At 39.3% G+C, this 20,334-nt stretch overlaps 2 protein-coding genes across 22 annotated transcripts in view; both read left to right on the top strand.

Moving 5' to 3' along the window:
• The window catches only part of LOC308496052 (aldo-keto reductase family 1 member C15-like), a gene marked incomplete at its 5' end in the record, with an annotated part of 236,040 nt that overhangs the window by 146,316 nt on the left and 69,390 nt on the right, over positions 1-20,334 (top strand). The window lies entirely within an intron of this gene.
• Positions 1-20,334, top strand: part of LOC308500436 (ankyrin repeat domain-containing protein 26-like) — a 185,809-nt gene that overhangs the window by 104,156 nt on the left and 61,319 nt on the right. For 20 of the 21 annotated variants that reach the window (XR_013993729.1, XR_013993730.1, XR_013993731.1 and 17 more), the window contains 7 exons: positions 1,095-1,224; positions 1,519-1,580; positions 3,948-4,041; positions 5,597-5,655; positions 6,737-6,830; positions 12,463-12,496; positions 14,995-15,067. Coding sequence is in view for 18 of the 21 variants with exons in the window: in XM_081055285.1 (XP_080911411.1) it covers positions 1,095-1,224; positions 1,519-1,580; positions 3,948-4,041; positions 5,597-5,655; positions 6,737-6,830; positions 12,463-12,496; positions 14,995-15,067 (546 nt within the window). In the remaining 3 variants the exon portion in view is untranslated. The remainder of the gene's footprint in view (positions 1-1,094; positions 1,225-1,518; positions 1,581-3,947; positions 4,042-5,596; positions 5,656-6,736; positions 6,831-12,462; positions 12,497-14,994; positions 15,068-20,334) is intronic. The other variant, XM_081055288.1, reaches the window with a different exon arrangement.

Below are 20,334 nucleotides of genomic sequence, written 5' to 3' on the forward strand. Positions count from 1 at the left end.
GAATTGAATCCCACGTTTCTATAGCTCTGCTCTTGTTTTATTTTTAAAGTTTCACAAGATCTGTGTAGGTTTTACATTATTCAAAGATATCAGCTGAGAATGTTTTATAGACATCTATCTCCTTAAATCACACGCTTTTTCTGCGTAAAGTCATCTGTGTTTACTTAAATGTATCTACCCAGGTTTTCCTACTAAGTCCCCTGGGTGACTCAAATTTGACATGTCCCAAAGTGAACTCAGTGCCCCGAAACTTTCTTTTTTCCTGACTGTCTCTATCCTACTTTTTCATGTTTTCCCCAACCTTGCAAATAGCACCATTGAAATAGCAAAGCAAGAAAAATCCTGGACCCCAACTCTCCCTGGAATCACCACATCCAGTGACTCATCACCTTTCATATTTTCTACGTGCCTACCATGTTTTAGAAGTTATGACCGTAATTCACTTTCTCCCATTTGATTTTGAGGTACTCTTTTGGAGCATTGCATCCCTGATGTTCCCGTTTCAATTGCAGCTGGAATCACTGTTCTAACATATATTTCCAATGATGCAGCACCTCTGCTTAATGAATGGCTCGCCATTACATGAGGGTACAATTCATGTGCTGCCTGACACTTGCCTTCTCTGGCTTGGTTCTGATCTTGCACTTTTATCTCTCCATCCTAATCTCAGTGGTTCTGGTTTACCTCATTCCTTTGGTACCCTCCCTTCCTATATCAACTCATACCTCATGTTTTTGTTCCTGCTGCCCTTTCTAGAATCCCTTCTCTCGCCTTCCTCTGTACCTAGCATAACTTTCAAGGTGCAGCCCTAACTTTGCTGCATCTGCTGAGCTGCATTTACTGTGCTTTATTCGGTTCAAGTGTCCAAAGAGCCACTGATACTTTTCTAACGGTTCTTATGTATCTCTACCCAGACTAGAATTAGGACAACATCTGTTTTTATATTTCCAGCTTCTGTGGGGTTAGTTCCTATGATTCGATGAATACAGTTAATATTTGTGGTCTTAAAAACTGATGGAATGAGTGAGTCAATGTGCAATTAAATAAATGTGCTCTTTTATTAAGTTTGGTTTTTGTTTTTTTTGTGTTTATAGGACAAACCAACAAAACCGGCAAATAGAAAAAAAGGAAATGGTATGGATATTATTCAAAGTGCTTCCCAAGAGCACACCAATAACGATCATTTGACTCACGTTGATGGAGTTCACCAAAATAATAGAAGTGGTATTTTAGTGACTACCTATGAATTTTTAATAGCTTCAATGCTGGTAGAAAAAATATAACCTGTGTAGATCCAAATGTGATATTCATTTCTATTAAGTACTTTTGTTTTTGCTAAGTTTCTTCAAATGTATTACGACTACTACCAACGTTACTCTTACAAATATATCAACCTCTGTAATTCTTCTCTACTATTACTTCCATTTGATATTCAAAAATGGAGCTAGACTTGAATGTGTATTAAAAATGCATAGCAATAAATATTCACAGTAATGTTTCTGTGACTACATTTTATAGTCAAAATGTCAGCATCAGGATTAGGAGAAGAAGAAGACGTAAAATCACCCGAGCATTCTGAGGTACTGTCTTTCATTATTATGATTATTATCGTTATGATTTAAATATCAGCATTCAGTGATGTTGAAACATAAGAGGAATGCTTTGACTGTGCTTTCTCACCTCTGCATTTTACTATACAAATTACTTTCTCATGGTTTGACCTATAATTACAAAAAGAGGTATGTGCTGAGTATAGTAAGACTACATAGCACAATTCTGCTAACTTGCAAGATTCCCTGAATTAAGTCAGTGTAGTATAATACAAAACACTGAAGGCTTCAAAGTCATAGGGAATTAGTTTGGGTTCTGAAGTTGTTTCCCTGAACTCAAGAATTGTTAGAGATCGACCTATGGCCAGATATCTGAGTGTGGTTTTTGTCAGCGTGTAAATGTCCTAATGAGATTCAGAAAGAAAATGTTTGGAATGTAGTTTTTTATAACTTGGAACTTGAAAATATAATGCGTGGTACGTCAAAGTATTATTATATTTGTATTGTCAAGTAGATCTGCAAGGAGCTTTCCAGGGAAGGAAGAGCATGGTGAATAGTCATAAGCAGATAGGATTCTTCTAACAGCACTTGGCTGAGCGCTGGTTTAATGTGCACATACATCCGTATTGTGTCTGTGAAACAATTGACTCTCGCCTTCTTTGCCGTCTTGTTCAGTTAAAACAGCATGCATTGAGTAACTTTCTGCCAACCAACCTGTGGTAATATAAGTACAAAGTAATGATGAGCAAATCTGAGGTGACATCTGGGGAAAGAGCTAGGAAGGCAGTGATTTTGACACATGCGTCTGCGGCCTAATGGTACAAGCAGTGTATTTGAAGGCGGGGAACGTGCTAGCATCCTGGATTGGTCACTTACTGGCTCTGGGATCTTGGAAAACTTTTTACCGTGCCCATGTCAGTGATCTGATTCGTAACGATGGAGTCATACTGACCTTTCAGGGTTGTGTAATGAACAGATGTGATAGCAAAAGTGGAAACACTTGTATACTGTAGAGGGTGCTGTGGAAATGTAAGACGCAATGATCACAGTGGCTTGTGGTGAATTATTAATAGCGGGACTTTCCGTAACCTGAAGGACAAGGAATGGCAGTGGTGACAAGAAGAGACCGGGGAATTTAGAAGGGGTATGTGAATTTCTAACTTAGGGGTGTTAAGGTTCAGGAGACTGTGATAGGCCATGTCCCAAAGGTCTGTAGTGGTTGGCCATTCTTGAAGCAAATGCTTGTTATTAGATGCCAACCGTGTTCCGGGCAGTTTGGCACTGAATGTAGAAGTTGAGGGTTAAGCTGTAGTGGTAGCAGGAAAACAAGTACACAATACATGCTTCCTATAAAGGAAACGGAGAATGTTAGGTTAGAGAATAAGTGGGGGTTACAATAGGAATGGAAGTGGGAGTAGAATTTAAGTGGTCAGAAAAGACCTTTCTGAGTATGACAAAAGCTGCCAAGGGAAGCATGAGAGGTAGCCAGTCATGTGAGGGTCTAGATGCAAAACCCGCTAGACAGAGACAACAGTGGATCGCTCTGCTCATCATTTACTCTGATGTCTTAGAAAGGCCGAGAAGCAGGCAGTGCGGTAACCATCATGAAACCATTCTTATATCTGTTGTTTTGTGTAGAAGAGAAATAAAATGTGCATGATAAGTGCCTGGCCCATTTTGGATGGTTAGTAAACATATGGTCTTATTTTTCCCCAAAGAAAACTTAGTATAATTTTTTTTGAAGACCTGCATTACTATGTAAAGTTTTGGGCTATTATTTAAAGATGATGTAAATTTAATGAAATATTTTTCTTACTTCCTTACTATTTCATTGAACCACATTTCCTATCAAAATTTTTAATTAACTAGTAGCTTTCTCGGAAACCTTGTTTAGCAAAACGAAGTAGGTTCTAAATTGATCGGTTCCGATGCAATGAGACGTACACCAAGGTTTCTTATCATGTCAACCATCTTATTTTGGCACTAAAGCAGTTCTGTCAGTTGAAATATTTAAATCTTGGATTAAGTGCACTTCTTAACGTTTATGTGTACATACTTATTTTCAAAGTGTCCTCCCATGCTGGTGGGATGCAAAGTAGTTTTCGGTGTTTGAAGTTAGTTCCTTGGTGAAGTGAGCGTGGACAGCAGTGTCGTGTCTGTGAAAGCCTTTGCTCTGGTTCCATGGGCACTTTAGAGTCAGACAGGAGCCAAATGAAGACGGAAAAGGAGGCTAAGCTAGACAGTGTCTCCAGGCTTTTCTGTTTCGATGGGTTGGTTTTCAAGACATGCTTGTCTTATTGTTCAAACTAATTCCTTTTGAAGGGGGGAAATTCAGATATATTCTTAGAAGGGATTAGAAATCAGTATACAACTCATGATTGATATAAATTTTAACAGAGTCTGCCTGAAAGATGTCCACGGAAATATGTTGACCGTTTCTTGTTTGTTGCCAAACGAAGAGGAAAACATGTACTTTCTACAGAAGAAGAAGGTAAGACCTGGATTTTGCAAAAAAGTCATTCACCTGAATGTTGACTTAAAACATGCAAATGATCTAGTGTAATAGCCAGAGGAAATCTCCACTTACATGCCTAGTGTGGAAAAGAGAAGTGAAAAGGACAAGTGTTGTATCAGCAACAGATTCAAGTGGGCGTGCAATCACAGGAGATGAATTATTTCTTCCATTTCAAGATATTCTGACAACTGAGGAGAGTCAGGAAATGAAGAAGAAGAAAACAATAAAAGAGGGAATGAAGAATGAGAAAGGCAGAGATTTAGGGAGTCAATGATGGAAGATGAAGCAGGTATATCGAGTGTAAGGTAGTCAATAATTGTTTAGAAAAAAGAAGAGCAGAGTTTTGGAAATGTAGGAAGAAGAGAAAGTGAGCTTCCGGTATCAAAACGTGTGCGAGCGCTTCCTCTTTTGCTCATAGTACGGGCGGCACTGCGGATTGAGGTACACGGCCACGTAGAGCTGTTTTATCTGCCATCGATGAACTTAAGCCAGTGTGCTCAGCTCTAAATGTATATAACTTAATGCCATATAAAAGGCTGTGACTTCATAGGGTAGTATCGTACAGAGCAAAAGAAGAGCATTGGAATGAGACGGAGGGCAGGATCAGTTATGGGATATTCAGGGTGGCAATAACCTGACCAAGCGTCCATGAGAGAGTCCATGACTCCAAATGCAGTTGCATTTCGGGGAGAAATGATGGCAGCAGGTCTGGTATCTGTATGTCTCACAAGGAATGAGGGGGCACGAAGGTGCTTGTCCACAGACCATGCTCTGTGCAGAGAGGGTGCTGACTTCTCTACAGAGAAATCGGCAAGAGGAGGCATCGGATAGTTGTAGACATACGAGGATCACGGAACAGCATTATTTTGTTTTTCTTTGTGGCCATGTTTATGACCAAAGGGAAGCAAGAAAATGAAGAAATAGGACTGATAGCTGTAAGATACTAGCACTAAACAGAGAGGAAAGAAAATGTGGTGGGGATAATTCACAGAAAGAAGGAAAATGGCTTCATCTAGGTCATTTTGAAGTTGATGAGGAAATGTGAGAGAACTTGTTTGGATGCCTTCAGTGTATTTGCACTGAAACAGAAGGTGAGAACATTGCTGCTCCAGGGAACCCTGGAAGGAGGAGGAAGTGCTGGAATGGGATAAACTGCAGCCACTGGTTTATCTCCTCAGGACTCTCAGGCAGCCAAGATACATAGGTTACAGTGGTATTTGTTATTCCAGGGAGAGAAGTTTGAATAGAGCACATGGCTACTCTTTGCTTAGGAGTTAATTCTTTGATAAGATGGCTGTGTCATAAAAGTCCTTTAAAGTCTAGCATGAGATTCGGAAGGAAACTAAGATTGCAAACAAAAGAAATTAGAGACTTCATTCCCTAAGTGCTAAAATTATGGTTTTCAACCTGTGTAATTCTTCTCTTCTATTACTTTTATCTGATATTCAAAAATGGAGATAGACTTGAATGTGTATTTAAAATGCATAGTAATAAATATTCACAGTAATGTTTCTGTGACTACATTTTATAGTCAAAATGTCAGCATCTGGATTAGGAGAAGAAGACGTAAAATCACCTGGGGATTCTGAGGTACTGTCTTTATTATTATTACTATAATTATTATTATCATCATTATTATTTAAACATCAGCATTCAGTGATGTTGAAACATAAGAGGAATGCTTTGACTGTACTTTCTCACCTCTGCATTTCACTATACAAATTACTCTCATGGTTAACCTACAATTAATAAAAGAGCTATGTGCTGAATATAGTAAGACTACATAGCACAATTCTGCTAACTTGCAAGATTCCTGAATTAAGTCAGTGTAGTATAATACAAAACACTGAAGCCTTCAAAGTCATAGGGAATTAGTTTGGGTTCTGAAGTTGTTTCCCTGAACTCAAGAATTGTTACAGATCGACCTATGGCCAGATATCTGAGTGTGGTTTTTGTCAGTGTGTAAATGTCCTAATGAGATTCAGAAAGAAAATGTTTGGAATGTAGTTTTTTTATAACTTGGAACTTGAAAATATAATGCGTGATACTACAAAGTATTATTATATTTGTATTGTCAAGTAGATCTGCAAGGAGCTTTCCAGGGAAGGAAGAGCGTGGTGCATAATAATAAGCAGATAGGATTCTACTACAGCATTTTGGCTGAGCGCTGGTTTAATGTGCACATACATCACTATTGTGTCTGTGAAAGCATTGACTCTCACATTCTTCGCAGTCTTGTTCAATTAAAACAGCATGCATTGAGTAAATTTCTGCCAACCAACTTGTGGTAATATAAGTACAAAGTAATGATGACCAAATCTGAGGTGACAGCTGTGGAAAGAGATAGGAAGGCAGTGATTTAGATACACGTGTCTGCGGCCTAACGGTACAAGCAGTGTATTTGAAGGCGGGGAACGTGCTAGCATCCTGGATTGGTCACTTCCTGGCTCTGGGATCATGGAAAACTTTTTACCCTGCCCATGTCAGTGATCTGATTCATAACGATGGAGTCATACCTACTTTTCAGGGTTGTGTAATGAACAGATGTGATAACAAATGTAGAAACACTTTGGAAACTGTGAAGGGTGCTGTGGAAATATAAGACACAGTGATCACAGTGGCTTGTAGTGACTTATAATCTACAACTCATGATTGATATAAATTTTAACAGACTGTTCCTGAAAGACGTCCACAGAAATATGTTGATCGTTTCCTGTTTGGTGCCAAACGAAGAGGAAAACATGTACTTCCTACACAAGAAGAAGGTAAGACCTGGTTTGTGCAAAAAAGTCATTCACCTGAATTTTGACTTAAAACATGCAAATGATGTAGTGTAATAGCCAGAGGAAATCTCCTATTAGATGCCTAGTGTGGAAAAGAGAAGTGAAAAGGACAAGTGTTGTGTAGTGCTCCAGTATCAGCAACAGATTCAAGTAGGCGTGCAATCACAGGAGATGAATTATTTCTTCCATTTGAAGATATTCTGACAACTGAGGAAAGTCAGGAAATAAAGAAGAAGCAAACAGTAAAAGAGGGAATGAAGAATGACAAAGGCAGAGATTGAGGGAGTCAATGCTGGAAGATGAAGCAGGTATATCGAGTGTAAGGCAGTAAATAATTGTTTAGAAAAAGGAAGAGCAGAGTTTTGGAAATGTAGGAAGAAGAGAAAGTGAGCTTCCAGTATCAAAACGTGTCCGAGCGCTTCCTCTTTTCCTCATAGTAGGGACGGCACTGCGGATTGAGGTACATGGCCACGTAAATCTGTTTTATCTGCCATCGATGAACTTAAGCCTATGTGCTCAGCTGTAAATGTATATAACTTAATGCCACATAAAACGCTGTGACTTCATAGGGTAGTATCGTACAGAGCAAAAGAAGAGCATTGGAATGAGACGGAGGGCAGGATCAGTTATGGGATATTCAGGGTGGCAATAACCTGACCAAACGTCCATGAGAGAGTCCGTGACTCCAAATGCAGTTGCATTTCAGGGAGAAATGATGGCAGCAGGTCTGGTATCTGTATGTCTCACAAGGAATGAGGGGGCACGAAGGTGCTTGTCCACAGACCATGCTCTGTGCAGAGAGGGTGCTGACTTCTCTACAGAGAAATCTGCAAGAGGAGGCATCGGATAGTTGTAGACATACGAGGATCGAGGAACAGCATTATTTTGTTTTTCTTTGTGGCCATGTTTATGACCAAAGGGAAGCAAGAAAATGAAGAAATAGGACTGATAGCTGTAAGATACTAGCACTAAACAGAGAGGAAAGAAAATATGGTGGGGATAATTCACAGAAAGAATGAAAATGGCTTCATCTAGGTCATTTTGAAGTTGATGAGGAAATGTGAGACAACTCGTTTGGATGCCTTCAGTGTATTTGCACTGAAACAGAAGGTGAGAACATTGCTGCTCCAGAGAATCCTGGAAGGAGGAGGAAGTGCTGGAATGGGATAAACTGCAGCCACTGCTTTATCTCCTCAGGACTCTCAGGCAGCCAAGATACATAGGTTACAGTGGTATTTGTTATTCCAGGGAGAGAAGTTTGAATAGAGCACATGGCTGTTCTTTGCTTAGCAGTTAATTCTTTGATAAGATGGCTGTGTCATAAAAGTCCTTTAAAGTCTAGCATGAGATTCGGAAGGAAACTAAGATTGCAAACAAAAGAAATTGGAGACTTCATTCCCTAAGTGCTAAAATTATGGTTTTCAGTAAATGTTACACTGATTTTCAAATGTAAAAGTTTCTTATATGGAATATTTCTGTGGCTGTTAAATTAAATATTTTTCTTTTCAAATACCATATTTCATGTTGAAAGCTCATCTAGTTTCCAGAAAGAGGTCCATTGGGGGGTAGGTGACAGACATCCTGTGGGGTCTTGGCTTTCTTCTGCAGTTTGAGTTTTGCATCTAACATGTTCTTCCCCGGCTGAGTCCCCGGTACCCCACTTGCCCGAGTGCACCCTATCCGGGTTCACAGCCAGAGCTCCCCCACCCACCCCGGGCATGCCCGGAGCCTGCTCTATTAGCTGCTCTAGGTGGATTCCACTTGCTGGGATGATTTCTCTTTTATAGTTTGTTTCCTGCAGTTCGCCTTGGGACTTGTACCTCCTGACCACACTTTTTGTATGTATTTACCTTTATTGGTCACAATGAAGTGTATAAGCTATATAACGGTATTTGACCTGCATAATTCGAAAGAGTCTCCCACCCCCAAAACCTGGCCTTCCAGTATCAGGCTTGGGAATATCGCCAGAATTAAGGCAATCATTTGCTAAAATTTAGGTTCGGTTTGGGGAAGTGCTTGTGATGTGTTATCTGACTATGTGTTTGGTTGAGAATATTATGAACTCAGCCATTTCGTGATAATTGGTGAGCTTGTCAACCTGTGATTTTATGTTTTTAGAATGAATTATTGTTTCAACTATTTATTGAGCAACTACTGTGTATAACACTTTACTAGGGGCTATGAATACACCAAACATTGCCTATTCTCTTGGAGCTTATTCTGGTCTAATACGAGAATTTACAATGCAAGGAGAGGGACCGACAAGTAAACAAGTAATTATAAGTTCATATAAATTCTATATGGCAAATAAAAGGGTGTTAAGAGAGGGGAAAAACAACGGTGGATAAAGACAGGATTCCCTTAGATGGTCACTATAGGATTCTATGGAGATGGCACATAGGCAGAAATCCTAGGGATAAACAATTTTCAAACACTTCCCAGGTCAGTTCAGAATTTAGAAGTGACTCTTAGAACTAACGCTTATACAAGAATCTATCATGTTTACTTGTAATAGCCATAAACCTGAAAGTGATTCAGTGTCCATCAACAAGAGAACGGATGGACATAAAAGTTATATTTCCACAAGGAAATACTACACAATTGAGAAGGAAAAAAACATGCAGCGTTGATAAATATCAAAATCCATTATGGCGAATGAAACAAGTCTGTGCAAAAGAGTGCATACTGTGTAATTCTATTTGTAAGAAGTTCTAGATAAGGCAAAGTTAATGTATAGTGAAAACAGTAAAGGGCCATATGGTAAATATTTCAGGGTTGGAGACCTTAAAGTCTGCTGTCAAAGTCTGCTGTTGTGGTGCAAAGCAGCCATAAGAAATATGTAAATGAGTAGATGTGACTGTGTTCCCATAAAACTTTATTTATAATTACAGACAGGGAATCAATATGACCACAGCCCACAGTTTGCCAATGCTCATCAGTGTCTAATAACCTCACAAAAGAGGGAAGATCAGACATGTGTTTTTGATGCAAGAAAAACGCAACGCTGCTGTGAAGCAGCCTTCACAAGAAAAAATAATAATAATCGAACGTAGTCCCTCATCAAAACTCCAGGTCTGATTGTCAATTTACAGGAAATGTAGGAACAGAAGGACATGATAATCGAAACGACCATATTCAGTCAGCAAAATGCAAAACATTGCAAGAAATGCTATAGAACACATGACTTAGTTTTCTATAAAACAACAAAAACAGAGAGAATAAAAGAGAAAAAATGGAATCTGTTAATCAAACATATTTAAAAGGCTTATCAGCTAGTGACATATTTATCCTGATTCACTAAATCTGATATTTTAAACACACAATGGAATTTATAATAAAGAAATATTTTTAATAATTTTTAAAAGAAAGCTCATGTACATCACTTTTAGATGTAGAAGGAGTCATTGTTGAAACTTCTTGCATGAGGCGATCAAGACACTTCACAATGGTTGTAAGGAAGAGGGTACAAGGAATGCAGGCATACTAGTAGCCCACGTTGGTATGGAGAGAAATGACTTTTTTTATGAACTGGTATTCCATAATTGTATATCCCAGCTCATTTTTACTGCAAATAACAGGTGACCTAGTTAACAGTGGCTGCAAGAAGGATCCAGGGTGGTGTTGGGGTTCAGTGACGCCATCAGGACACCCGATATTGGCCCTTTTCAGCTGTGAGACTGTCAATGTTTTAAGTTTTGTTTGCTTGTCAGCTAATCAGCAACTGTGCCAAACATGTTTTCAGGACAATATCCAAAGACTGGAAGGACCGTGTTTCTGTACGTGGTCATCTTTACTTTATAAATTTTCATTATAGTTGGCATACGATATATGTTAATTTGACGTGGACAACACAGTGCTTGGCCATTTGTACCTTACGAGGTGATCACCATGTTGCACGTAGTACTGTCTATCAGCCAGCAAAGTTACAAGGGTATTGTGGACACACTCCCTGTGCTGTACACTACATCCCTGTGGCTGAGATAGTTTATACCTGGAAGTTTGTCCTTCTTGTTCTCCTTCTTTGTCATCCATCCCCGCCTCTCCCTCTCCCCTGGCGTCCATCAGGTTGTTCTTGGTAGCTGAGGGTCTGTTTGGTGTGTTTGTTTGTTTTTGTACTTTTAGATTCCACATGGAAGAGAGATCACACGGTATTTATCTTTCTCTGTCTTCTTTCACTTCACATAATACCCTGTAGGAACATCCACGTTGTTGCAAAAGGAAAGATTTGCTTCTTTTTTTGTGGATGAGTAATACTGTATATAAAGGTACACACACACACACACACACACACACAGACATCGTCTTTATCCATTCACATATCGAAGGACACCTGTGTTGCTTCCACATCTTTACTATTGCAAATAATCTTGCAGTGAAGATAGGGGTGCACACTGTTTTTCAAACTCGTGTTTTTGTTTTCTGTGGATAAATAATGAGAGGTGGAATTGCTGGATCTCATGGCAGATGTGTTTTCAATTTTTTGAGGAATCTTTATACTGTTTTCCACAGTGCCTGTACCAATATATAACCCCATAAACAGTGCACAAAACTTGTTTTCTGTTTCCGCGGCCACATTTGTTATTTCTTGTCAACTTGATCATAGCCATCTAACAGCTCTGAGGTCATATGTCACTGTGTTTTGCTTTGCGTTTCTTTGCTGGGTAGTGAGGTTGAGCTCTGCGTTTCTTTAATTAGGGTGAAAACAGAGGGGCTCGCATTACACCCCCCCCCATAACATTTACAGGTGGAGTACGTCACACGCTCATTCCTACAACACTTAGTGGTAAACCAATCACTGTGATTATCTTAGTACAATCATTTTCTTTCTGGAGCTGGGCAGAGGCCACCTTCTCTATGTATTGGGACAGTAAATATCCACACAGAGTCATGGTTCTCCAGAAAGAATGAAGACTTGGGAGTGGCTAGTGGGCAGGGAGCCAGCAGCGGTGACTGCAGTGCAGTCAGGCAGACTCTCTACCGTGGAAGGAAACCGTAGCAGGGGGTGAACAGATAACACTGGACTCACAAAGTCTTTTATATTATGTTGCGATGGACATAGGGCAGAAAGAGTCTGCTTCCTGTGTTGTGCAGTGTTGCAAAGCACAGTGCCCATCGACCCAGCTTCCTAATGAGAGGGTGCTTCATCCCAAAGTGAACACTCTAGGCTGAAGAGCTGGGCACATTGTACTGCGTAACAGGAAAATAAGTGTACACTGCTGCAAGTGGGCGTGGTGATGGAATGAGGAACATCACGCGATTTCCATTTGCCAATGTCAGTGGAGGATACTCATTTTACTAATTGAACCATTTTCTCTCCGTCTGATGAGTGCTGCTGAGTTTTATAATCAGTGCAGTAGTAGTTGACTTTTAGGTGTCAAACCTTGGTACACGCCGTTTATGTTTGCTCTCATTTGATGTTACTCACGTATATATTATGTATATCTAAGAGAAGTAAAAATTCATAATGTATGAATTGCGTACCCATAGTATGATTAATATGCACTCTACTGTACTCTCCAAAAATCCTTTTTATCACAATATCAGTCTGATAAGTTAAAGTTCTGCATTTTTCTATTGTGGATTTAAAACATGTTTTAATTCTTTTCTTTAATAGTGGGAAAGTGTTCTAAGAAGGACCCTGCAAGCAGGTACGATTTTGTGGATTTCTAAAATTGGCATGTTCACTAAAGGACTGCAGATACCAGAACCCAACAGTGATTGAGTGTTCTGCTCTGGGCGAGACCCTGCCTTATCTACGTCACAGTTGTTAACTCATTTGTCATCATAATAGCTTTGCAAAGTACCTGTGCTGTTCAGGCTACTTTTTATTAATTACACATTGTGGTCCAGGAGGTTCATTAATTGACCCATGGTTCCACAATTACCAAGTGGCTGACCTGTGATTTGACCTTCAGCCTGCCTGGCTTCCCAAAGCCATTCTCTTGTCCCTCAGCCTGTACTGAGAAGTTCCTGGGCAAGTCTGGAGTCAGGATTCAGACGCAGGTCAGAGGAGCTCAGAGAGTCCAATTTAGTCATATGTTAATGCTGATTTAGAGTTGTTCCTAAGAAAGCCGGTTAGTCCAAGCATTTGTCTTCATATACTGGACAGTTGTAGCAGTAATGGGAACCTTGTTTTCAGCATCAGAATTTAGCCCAGATGTGAGTTAGCTGTGGTCACAGAACCACAGCCTTTACCTAAGCAAGACCTGATCAGTCAGGTGGTTTTGGGTGTGATGCCATCTACCCTTCTGGAGATGAATTACTTTTCTGTGTGTGAAAAATACCTATGTATTGGCCATGTTGCGTTAATGAAATTCGGCATCAAATTAGAGGATATTTTTAATTGATAGCTCTACTAACAGACTTCCCAGTTGGGTTTTCCTTCATGGTGGTTCCTTTACCTGGTTCTATCAAGTTTTTTTTTCCTTTTTTCCCTAAAGGCTTTCTTCTTCTTCCATGAGTTATCTTGATTTTTTACTTTCTTACATGCTTCTTTTTGGTGTTTCTCTTGTTGTGTTATGTTTTTTCCATTCCTGCCAGCTTAGTCGTCCATTATTTGGTAGAAGCAAAAGCATCTAGAATTTCAGGACTTTAAGGAAGCTTAGGAGTTAATTATTTAAAACACCCTCTAGTAATTTATGCTGTGATTAACGTTTTGGTCAAGTGTTTGTTCACATGGAGAGTTTGTGACTCAAAGAGATTAAAGTCACTTATTTGATTCTAAATGAGTGATGGAAATGAGATTTGAGTTCAGATTTCTAAGCCCATGCCTTTCCTGCTTGATCATCCTGTTGGTGATTGTTTTACTAATAGAAAGGTCTAATGAACGCAGTGGAAGATGATCAGAATGGAATTAGCAGGAGAATTCTAGTTTCAAGACACCAGTGGTTCGCAATAGAAATACGGGTTTTAGAGTAGAGATCACAAATCCCATCAGGCTCAAGAGATCAGAATAGTGGGGTTTGTGACAAGTTAACACAAATCGAAATAAGACTGACACAGGATGTTGGCAGTTGTCTAGGAAAGTAGATTAAAATAAGGGTTTCAAGGGTGTACTGCTCAGGTTGCTGCTTTATCGTTGAATGGGGGAAACAGGAAAATTCAAGGTTTCTATCTGAAATATTAAAATAATTTGGGCCAATGGAAAGATTCTCTTTAGACCAGTAGGACTGTGGTACCACCTACCTGCACCCCAGCTTACAGAGGGGCCTTAGATCCCTTTCAGACCTAGGTTACTGGAGAGATCGTGAAACTACAGAGATCTGTGGCCCTAGGCAGGTGTCTCATGACCTCCACCGCTTTTCCCAACTCGCTCATGTCCTTCCCAGGTGCATGGAGGGTTGGGCAGAGGAAGGACTGACTGTCAGATCAGTGATGGAGTTGGGCATTTGGTAACACGCGTGTTTTAGGAGTGGACGACTGAATCTCCATTTACCCTGCTTCCCAGGAGCAGGGAAATAGTGGGTCATTTGAGGTCGTCCTTGTTTCAGGAGTCTGTGCCTTCACAGGCTGAAGATTTCAAGGTTGAAGGTTTCCAGAGAGCTCTGCCGATGAGAGATCTGGTAGTGGCAAGGCTAACAACATACACCTTTGTTCTTTGACTTTTGTGCTTGTAACTTGCAAACATTTCAGGGAACTCACTGTACTGTTTTAGGGTACGAGGACAGAATGGGGTCGTCGTACTCAGTGTTTTCCCTGTTAAAGAACCAAGACTGCCATTTCTGAGTCACAAAGATTAGTCTTTGAAGCAGGGGCAGACACTGGAGAAGTGCCAGCGTGTCTTTCCACCACGATTTAGGTCATCAGATTCCTGACAGTTCAGGTTACAAAAGTTATGTCAGCCATTAATTGGATTTTCAGTTCAGCCTTCAGGACTTCCGGTGAACACAAAGTAATCTCGGCCTTTGCCAATACATTCGCTGTGACTGTTTGCTATGGCAACTTAGAGTGTATCTTCACACTATTTCAGAGGTTGGGAGAGTTGGAGGCAGCAATAGAGCACGGAAAACTGTTTTAAAACAGGCCAAATTTTAATTCTATCCAGACCCTTCATTTGATACGCAGATAGCTGAACTACCACACCATTTTTGTTGTTGTTGGTTTTGTAAAGGAAGCAACTCGCTTATTTTTTTTCTTTACCCCACAGTCTTCCCTGCAAACCTGGCATTGAGGAGTCACCGTCTACATCACAGGATAAAGTCTGCAATGTTGATCCCAAGGTAAAGTGCGCCGGTGTGAAATTAAGTTTCCTGCTCTGGATTTGGTTTTGTGTAGTACTTTCTCTTACAGTGTAGTAGGGGTCCACCTAGCATTGGTTTATGTTCGTAATAGAAAGTCGGGTGCAGTAAACCAGTTTATAAGATAGGACCAGTTGAGGTGTTCTTTGTTTGTTTGTTTGTTTCTTTGTTTTAAACTCTTGTAAGTACTGAAGATGGGGACAAAAAAACAGAATGGGCTGGAAAACATACAGTGATAGGACAATTATATTGGGAAGCTTCCCACAGTAGAGGAGATATGATATTGGATGAAAGGGAAAGATTCTTAATGTGACATTTATTTACACCAACATGACCTTTATACACTTGCCTAAATGAAGTCTTTAGTGGATCCAGTGACTTATTGTAATAGTCATGAAATCTTTATAGATGATGTAATACAGAATTGTACACCTGAAATCTATGTAAATTTACTAACAATTGTCACCCCAATACATTTAAAAAATCAAAAAAAAAAAAGTCAGGAATTCTCCTGAAGGCTTGCAGTTTTAAAAGTATATAGCATATAATATGTAGGTTCATTTTTTTTACACTTTTTATTTTGGTATCATATAGTTGTCAGGAGGAAATGTTTTCTTGTTTCTCTCTTGTTACTTGTTTCTTCAGTTACATTCATTAACATTTGATATTATTTTATATTAGTTGCATGTGTGCTGATCCATCATTTAGATTAAAACAACAGTAGAAATTGTTGAAAGTACAACTGAAGTTCTTTATCTCAAAACCCATATTGAAAGGGATTCCACTGTATGCCAGATCACTGTATTATGAACATATTTAAATGTCTTCATCTAATGGAAAAGTACATGTTCTGCCTAAAATGATGATTCTAGAAGCAGTGCTTCTTAATAACCGTATGGTAAAATGTCAGTTTTCAGAAATTTTTTCTTGTTGTTTTAAATTTTTTTTATTTCCGTTTCTGTTGACATTCAGTATTATGTTAGCTTCAGGTGTACACCACAGAGGTCCGTCATTTATGTACGTTACAAAGTGATCCCCTATGAGTGTGGTACCCCGGCCCCCATATGTAGTTATTACAATAGTATTAACTATACTATTTTTGCAGTACTTCTCAGCCTCATGACCTTTTTGTAACTGCCTATTTGGAATCTTAATCCTTTTAACTTTTTTACCCAAACCCCAAAAGACCTCACGGCGGGCCTTGATCGGTTTGTTGTCTGTATTCGTGATTTTTTCTCTTTCTTTGTTCATTTATTGTGTTTTGGATTCCACAAATACGTGAAATCATATGGTATTTGTCTTTCTCTATGTGATTTATGTGACTTAGATAAAGACCAGCTAGGTGTACCCATGTTGTTGCCAGTGGTAAGATTTCAAATATTTTTAAGTGTCCAAGTAATATTTTAGTGTATACGACGCTTGACAGTTAAGTTCGCGAACTCATCCTTGACTGAATGCTGCATACCTCATTGATGAATATCAGTATCATCACCTTCGAAGTATTCCCCTTGGGAAGCCATGTACTTAAGCCAGCGCCTAGTTCACCCTCCGAAGCAATTGTGGAACTCTTCCTGGAATGGCCATCAGAGCAGTTGTCATATTAGCCTTGATGTAATGAATGCCATTAAAATGTCTACCTCTCAATATTTTCTTCATCTTTGGGTAAAGAAGAAATCACTAGGGGCCAGATCAGGTGATTAGGGAGGGTATTGCGAAACATTTATTTGTTTACTGGCTAAAAAGTTCCTGAGACACAGTATCGTGTAATATGGTGCATCGTCATGATGCAAGAGCCATGAATCTTTCTCAAAAAAATTCAGGTCGTTTTTATCTAACTTTTTCACGCAGCCTTTTCAGCACTTCCAGACAATTAACTTGGTTAACTGTTTGTCCAGTTGTACAGATTCAAAATGAATAATCCCACTGATATCAAAAACGGTTAGCAACTTGTTTAGACTGTTGGTTTGGGCTGACGGAAATTTTGGTCGTGGTGCATTGGCTGACATCCAATGTTCACTTTGACGCTCTGTTTCAGGGTTGTATTGGTGCACCCATGTTTCATCATCAGTGACAACATGGCGCAAGACATCGTCCTGCCTCCCCAAAAGGTGTTGGCAAACTTCACGCTACTTCGGGAATATTTTTGCACACACCTTTCTCATGGCAAGATTTTCAGTTCAGATTTTCCTAACTGTGTCTGTATCGATGTTTAGTTTGGTACAGGAGAAAAAAGTCACAATCAGAACCACGATTCTCACGCACAGTTCAATGAATTTTGCGATGTTTATGTCATCATCTCTGCTTGTTACTGGCCACCCAGACCTGTCCTCATCATGGGCATTCTGTCCCATCAGTAAAACGTTTCATCCATTCGGACATGGTCTTTCTCTTCATGGCATTATTCCCATGAGCTTGAACTAAAATGTCCCAGATTTCACTTCAATTCTTGCCACGTTTCACAAGAAATTTAATATTTCTTCGTTGTTCTGATTCAAGCCCAGACATTCTCGCGACAGCACAGAAAAACGTGCAGCAACAAAGATGAGCACCACTCAGCCAGATTCCACCCCATCGAAACAAACACAGCTGTGAGACACTGATATGCCAAGATTATGAAACCTTACCGAGCTGTTTGTACAGTGCTGCCTATGTAAGAGCTAGGTGGGAAGTTCACAAACTTAATTGTGAGACCTCTCATAGGTACCACTCTTCTCTATCCAATATTTCTCAGTGGAAACTGAGCTTACTTCCGTATCTTGATTATTGCTAATAATGCTCATCAAACCTATGGCTCCATGTATCTTCTCGAATTAATGTTTTGCATTTCTTTGGATAAATACCTGGATGCAGGTATGCTGGGTCTCACGGTGGCGCCAGTAGTAAATTTTTGAGGGACCTTCATATTGCTTTCCATTGCAGCTGCACTGCTTTGCAGTCTCACCAACAGCACACCAGGGATCCCTTTTCTTCACATCTTCACCAACACTTGTTTGTTGATTTATCGATGATGGCTATTCTGACTGTGTGAAGTGATAGCTCATTGTGTTTTTATTTGCATTGCTCTCATGATAAGTATCATTGAACAACTTTTCATTATGTCTCTTGGCCACCAGTGCGACTTCTTTGGAGAAAAATCCATTCAGGTTTTCTTCCCATTTTTTCGTTCATTGTTGTGTTTTTGGTGTTACGTTTCATAAGTTCCTTATACATGTTGGATATAAACCCATTAGTAGATGTATTATCCAAATATCTTCTTTTCATTTGGTTGTGTTTTCATTTTGTTGAAGGTTTCCTTTCCTGTGCAAAACTTTTTAATCTGATGTCATACATGAATGGGTCTTGTTTTCTTATCCATTCAGACACCTTATGTCTTTATTGGAGCATTTAGTCATTTACATTTAAAGTAATTACTTATAGGTATGTGGTTATTGCCATTTTATTAGTCATTGTTCATTCATTCATTTTCTCTTCCTTCTCCTTACTTCTTTTTTTCTTTCTTTGAAACATACATTTTATCTTTCTTGTAATATTGGTTTGTTGATATAAACTCGTCCACCTTTTTCTTTTCTGGCAAGCTCTTTACCTCTCTTTTGATTCTAAACGATAGCCTTGCTGCATACAGTAATCTTGGTCGTGGGTTATTGCTTTCCATACCTTGACTATTTCTGCTAAAATTTAATAAGAGTCAAGATGACATTATTATAATGACACAACCTAAATAGGTGGGTTAAATGAGAGCAGGAGCTCGCTATATTATAAAATGTGAGAGAATTATTTTATATACAGATTAAGACGAAAAACCCGTCATGAAAAAAATGCTCAGTTCTCTGAACTTTTTATAGCTGATTTCATGAAGAACTCAAGGAAAGTTTCTGACTTATTCATTGCTTATTGAATTCTTTATTGATTTTTTATGTAATCCTTACTTATAAAGTTATACAATGATTTCTTGTATTCAATCTAGCAAAACCTGTGTTCATTTACAATTCGAAGTAAAATCTATTTTAGGGCTTATCAGCCCTAAATGGTCAAAATGGTTAAAATGGTCAATTTTATGTTTTGTGTACTGTGTCCTCACTAAAAGAAGAAAACTATCATAACACGATTGAGTCCGTGACATTAAGATCATGGTACATATTTAAAATCAATCAATGGCTCATTTAAAACATGTCTTCTGCTCTTGCCTTCCTCACTTAACAACATGTCTAGATGTTGCTCTTGAAGGGGCTCCTTTGTTCTTTGCAGTGGCTGCAGAAATTTCCACTGTGCAGAAGTCACATGACTTATTTATTCGGTCCCCTATGGATGGACAGCCAGCTGATTTGCCACTGTCAACACTGATGCGGGGAACCTCTCCCGGCTCTAGTCTGCAGCGTGCTCGGGGGGAGGATCGGACTGAGCCGGGCTGCGAGGGCGCACGGAGTTCAGCAGGGCCCTGCTCTCTGTTCTCTGTGTGTCTAGCACAGGGCTTCACTTCTGACCTTTTTAGGGAAGGGGGGACAAAAGGGAGGAACAAAACAGAGGACGTCATGACATGGGAGCTGGGTTCAGAGAAAACGGGTTGAGCAGAACGTGGTCTCTGGCTTGGGAGACAGGCGTCCTGGCCGTGAGCCCACATGGGACCATTTCTCTAGCTTTGGGGGCTAGAGTTTCTGAGTGATCTTTTCATAATAATATCTGTGGACACATTACTGGACACATCAAAGGATGAAATCACAATCATGATATTTTTCTCATATAAAATACTCATTGTTGTAAAGTCATGAGGAAGAAAACATTACCAACAGAGTATACAACTTTCTCTCTGAGATGATTTTTTTTAGTTTTCAAATCCTCTTCAGCAATCAGTTCATTTCATATTATTCTTAAGAAACTTTATTAACTTTGGTGTGCATAGTTGTTAAAGCTATGTTGAAAATTCCTTCATATCTCAAACTCAGACATCCTGGTCGCTTGATTTCTTAGTCGCTTTCTTCTTTCAGTCTTGCATGACAATCGTAGATGTATTTGAAGACTTTTAAATCTTCAACTTGGATAATCCTCGTTTTATTACTGTATTTACACTAGATTTTTACCTAGCAGTATTTAACTACCAGGCCATATGCAGTAGATAGGTAATTAGACATTTATTATAGTATTTGTTCTCAAGGAAATAAGGAAACCAGGTGAATTTTAAAACGGGGTTTTGTATATCTTTCATACATATAGCAGTGCTTCAAATGACTCGTGATTCTGTCATCACTCAGCAT

Source organism: Rhinolophus hipposideros (assembly GCF_964194185.1).
Source record: "Rhinolophus hipposideros genome assembly, chromosome: 1".
Taxonomy (NCBI): Eukaryota; Metazoa; Chordata; class Mammalia; order Chiroptera; family Rhinolophidae; genus Rhinolophus; species Rhinolophus hipposideros.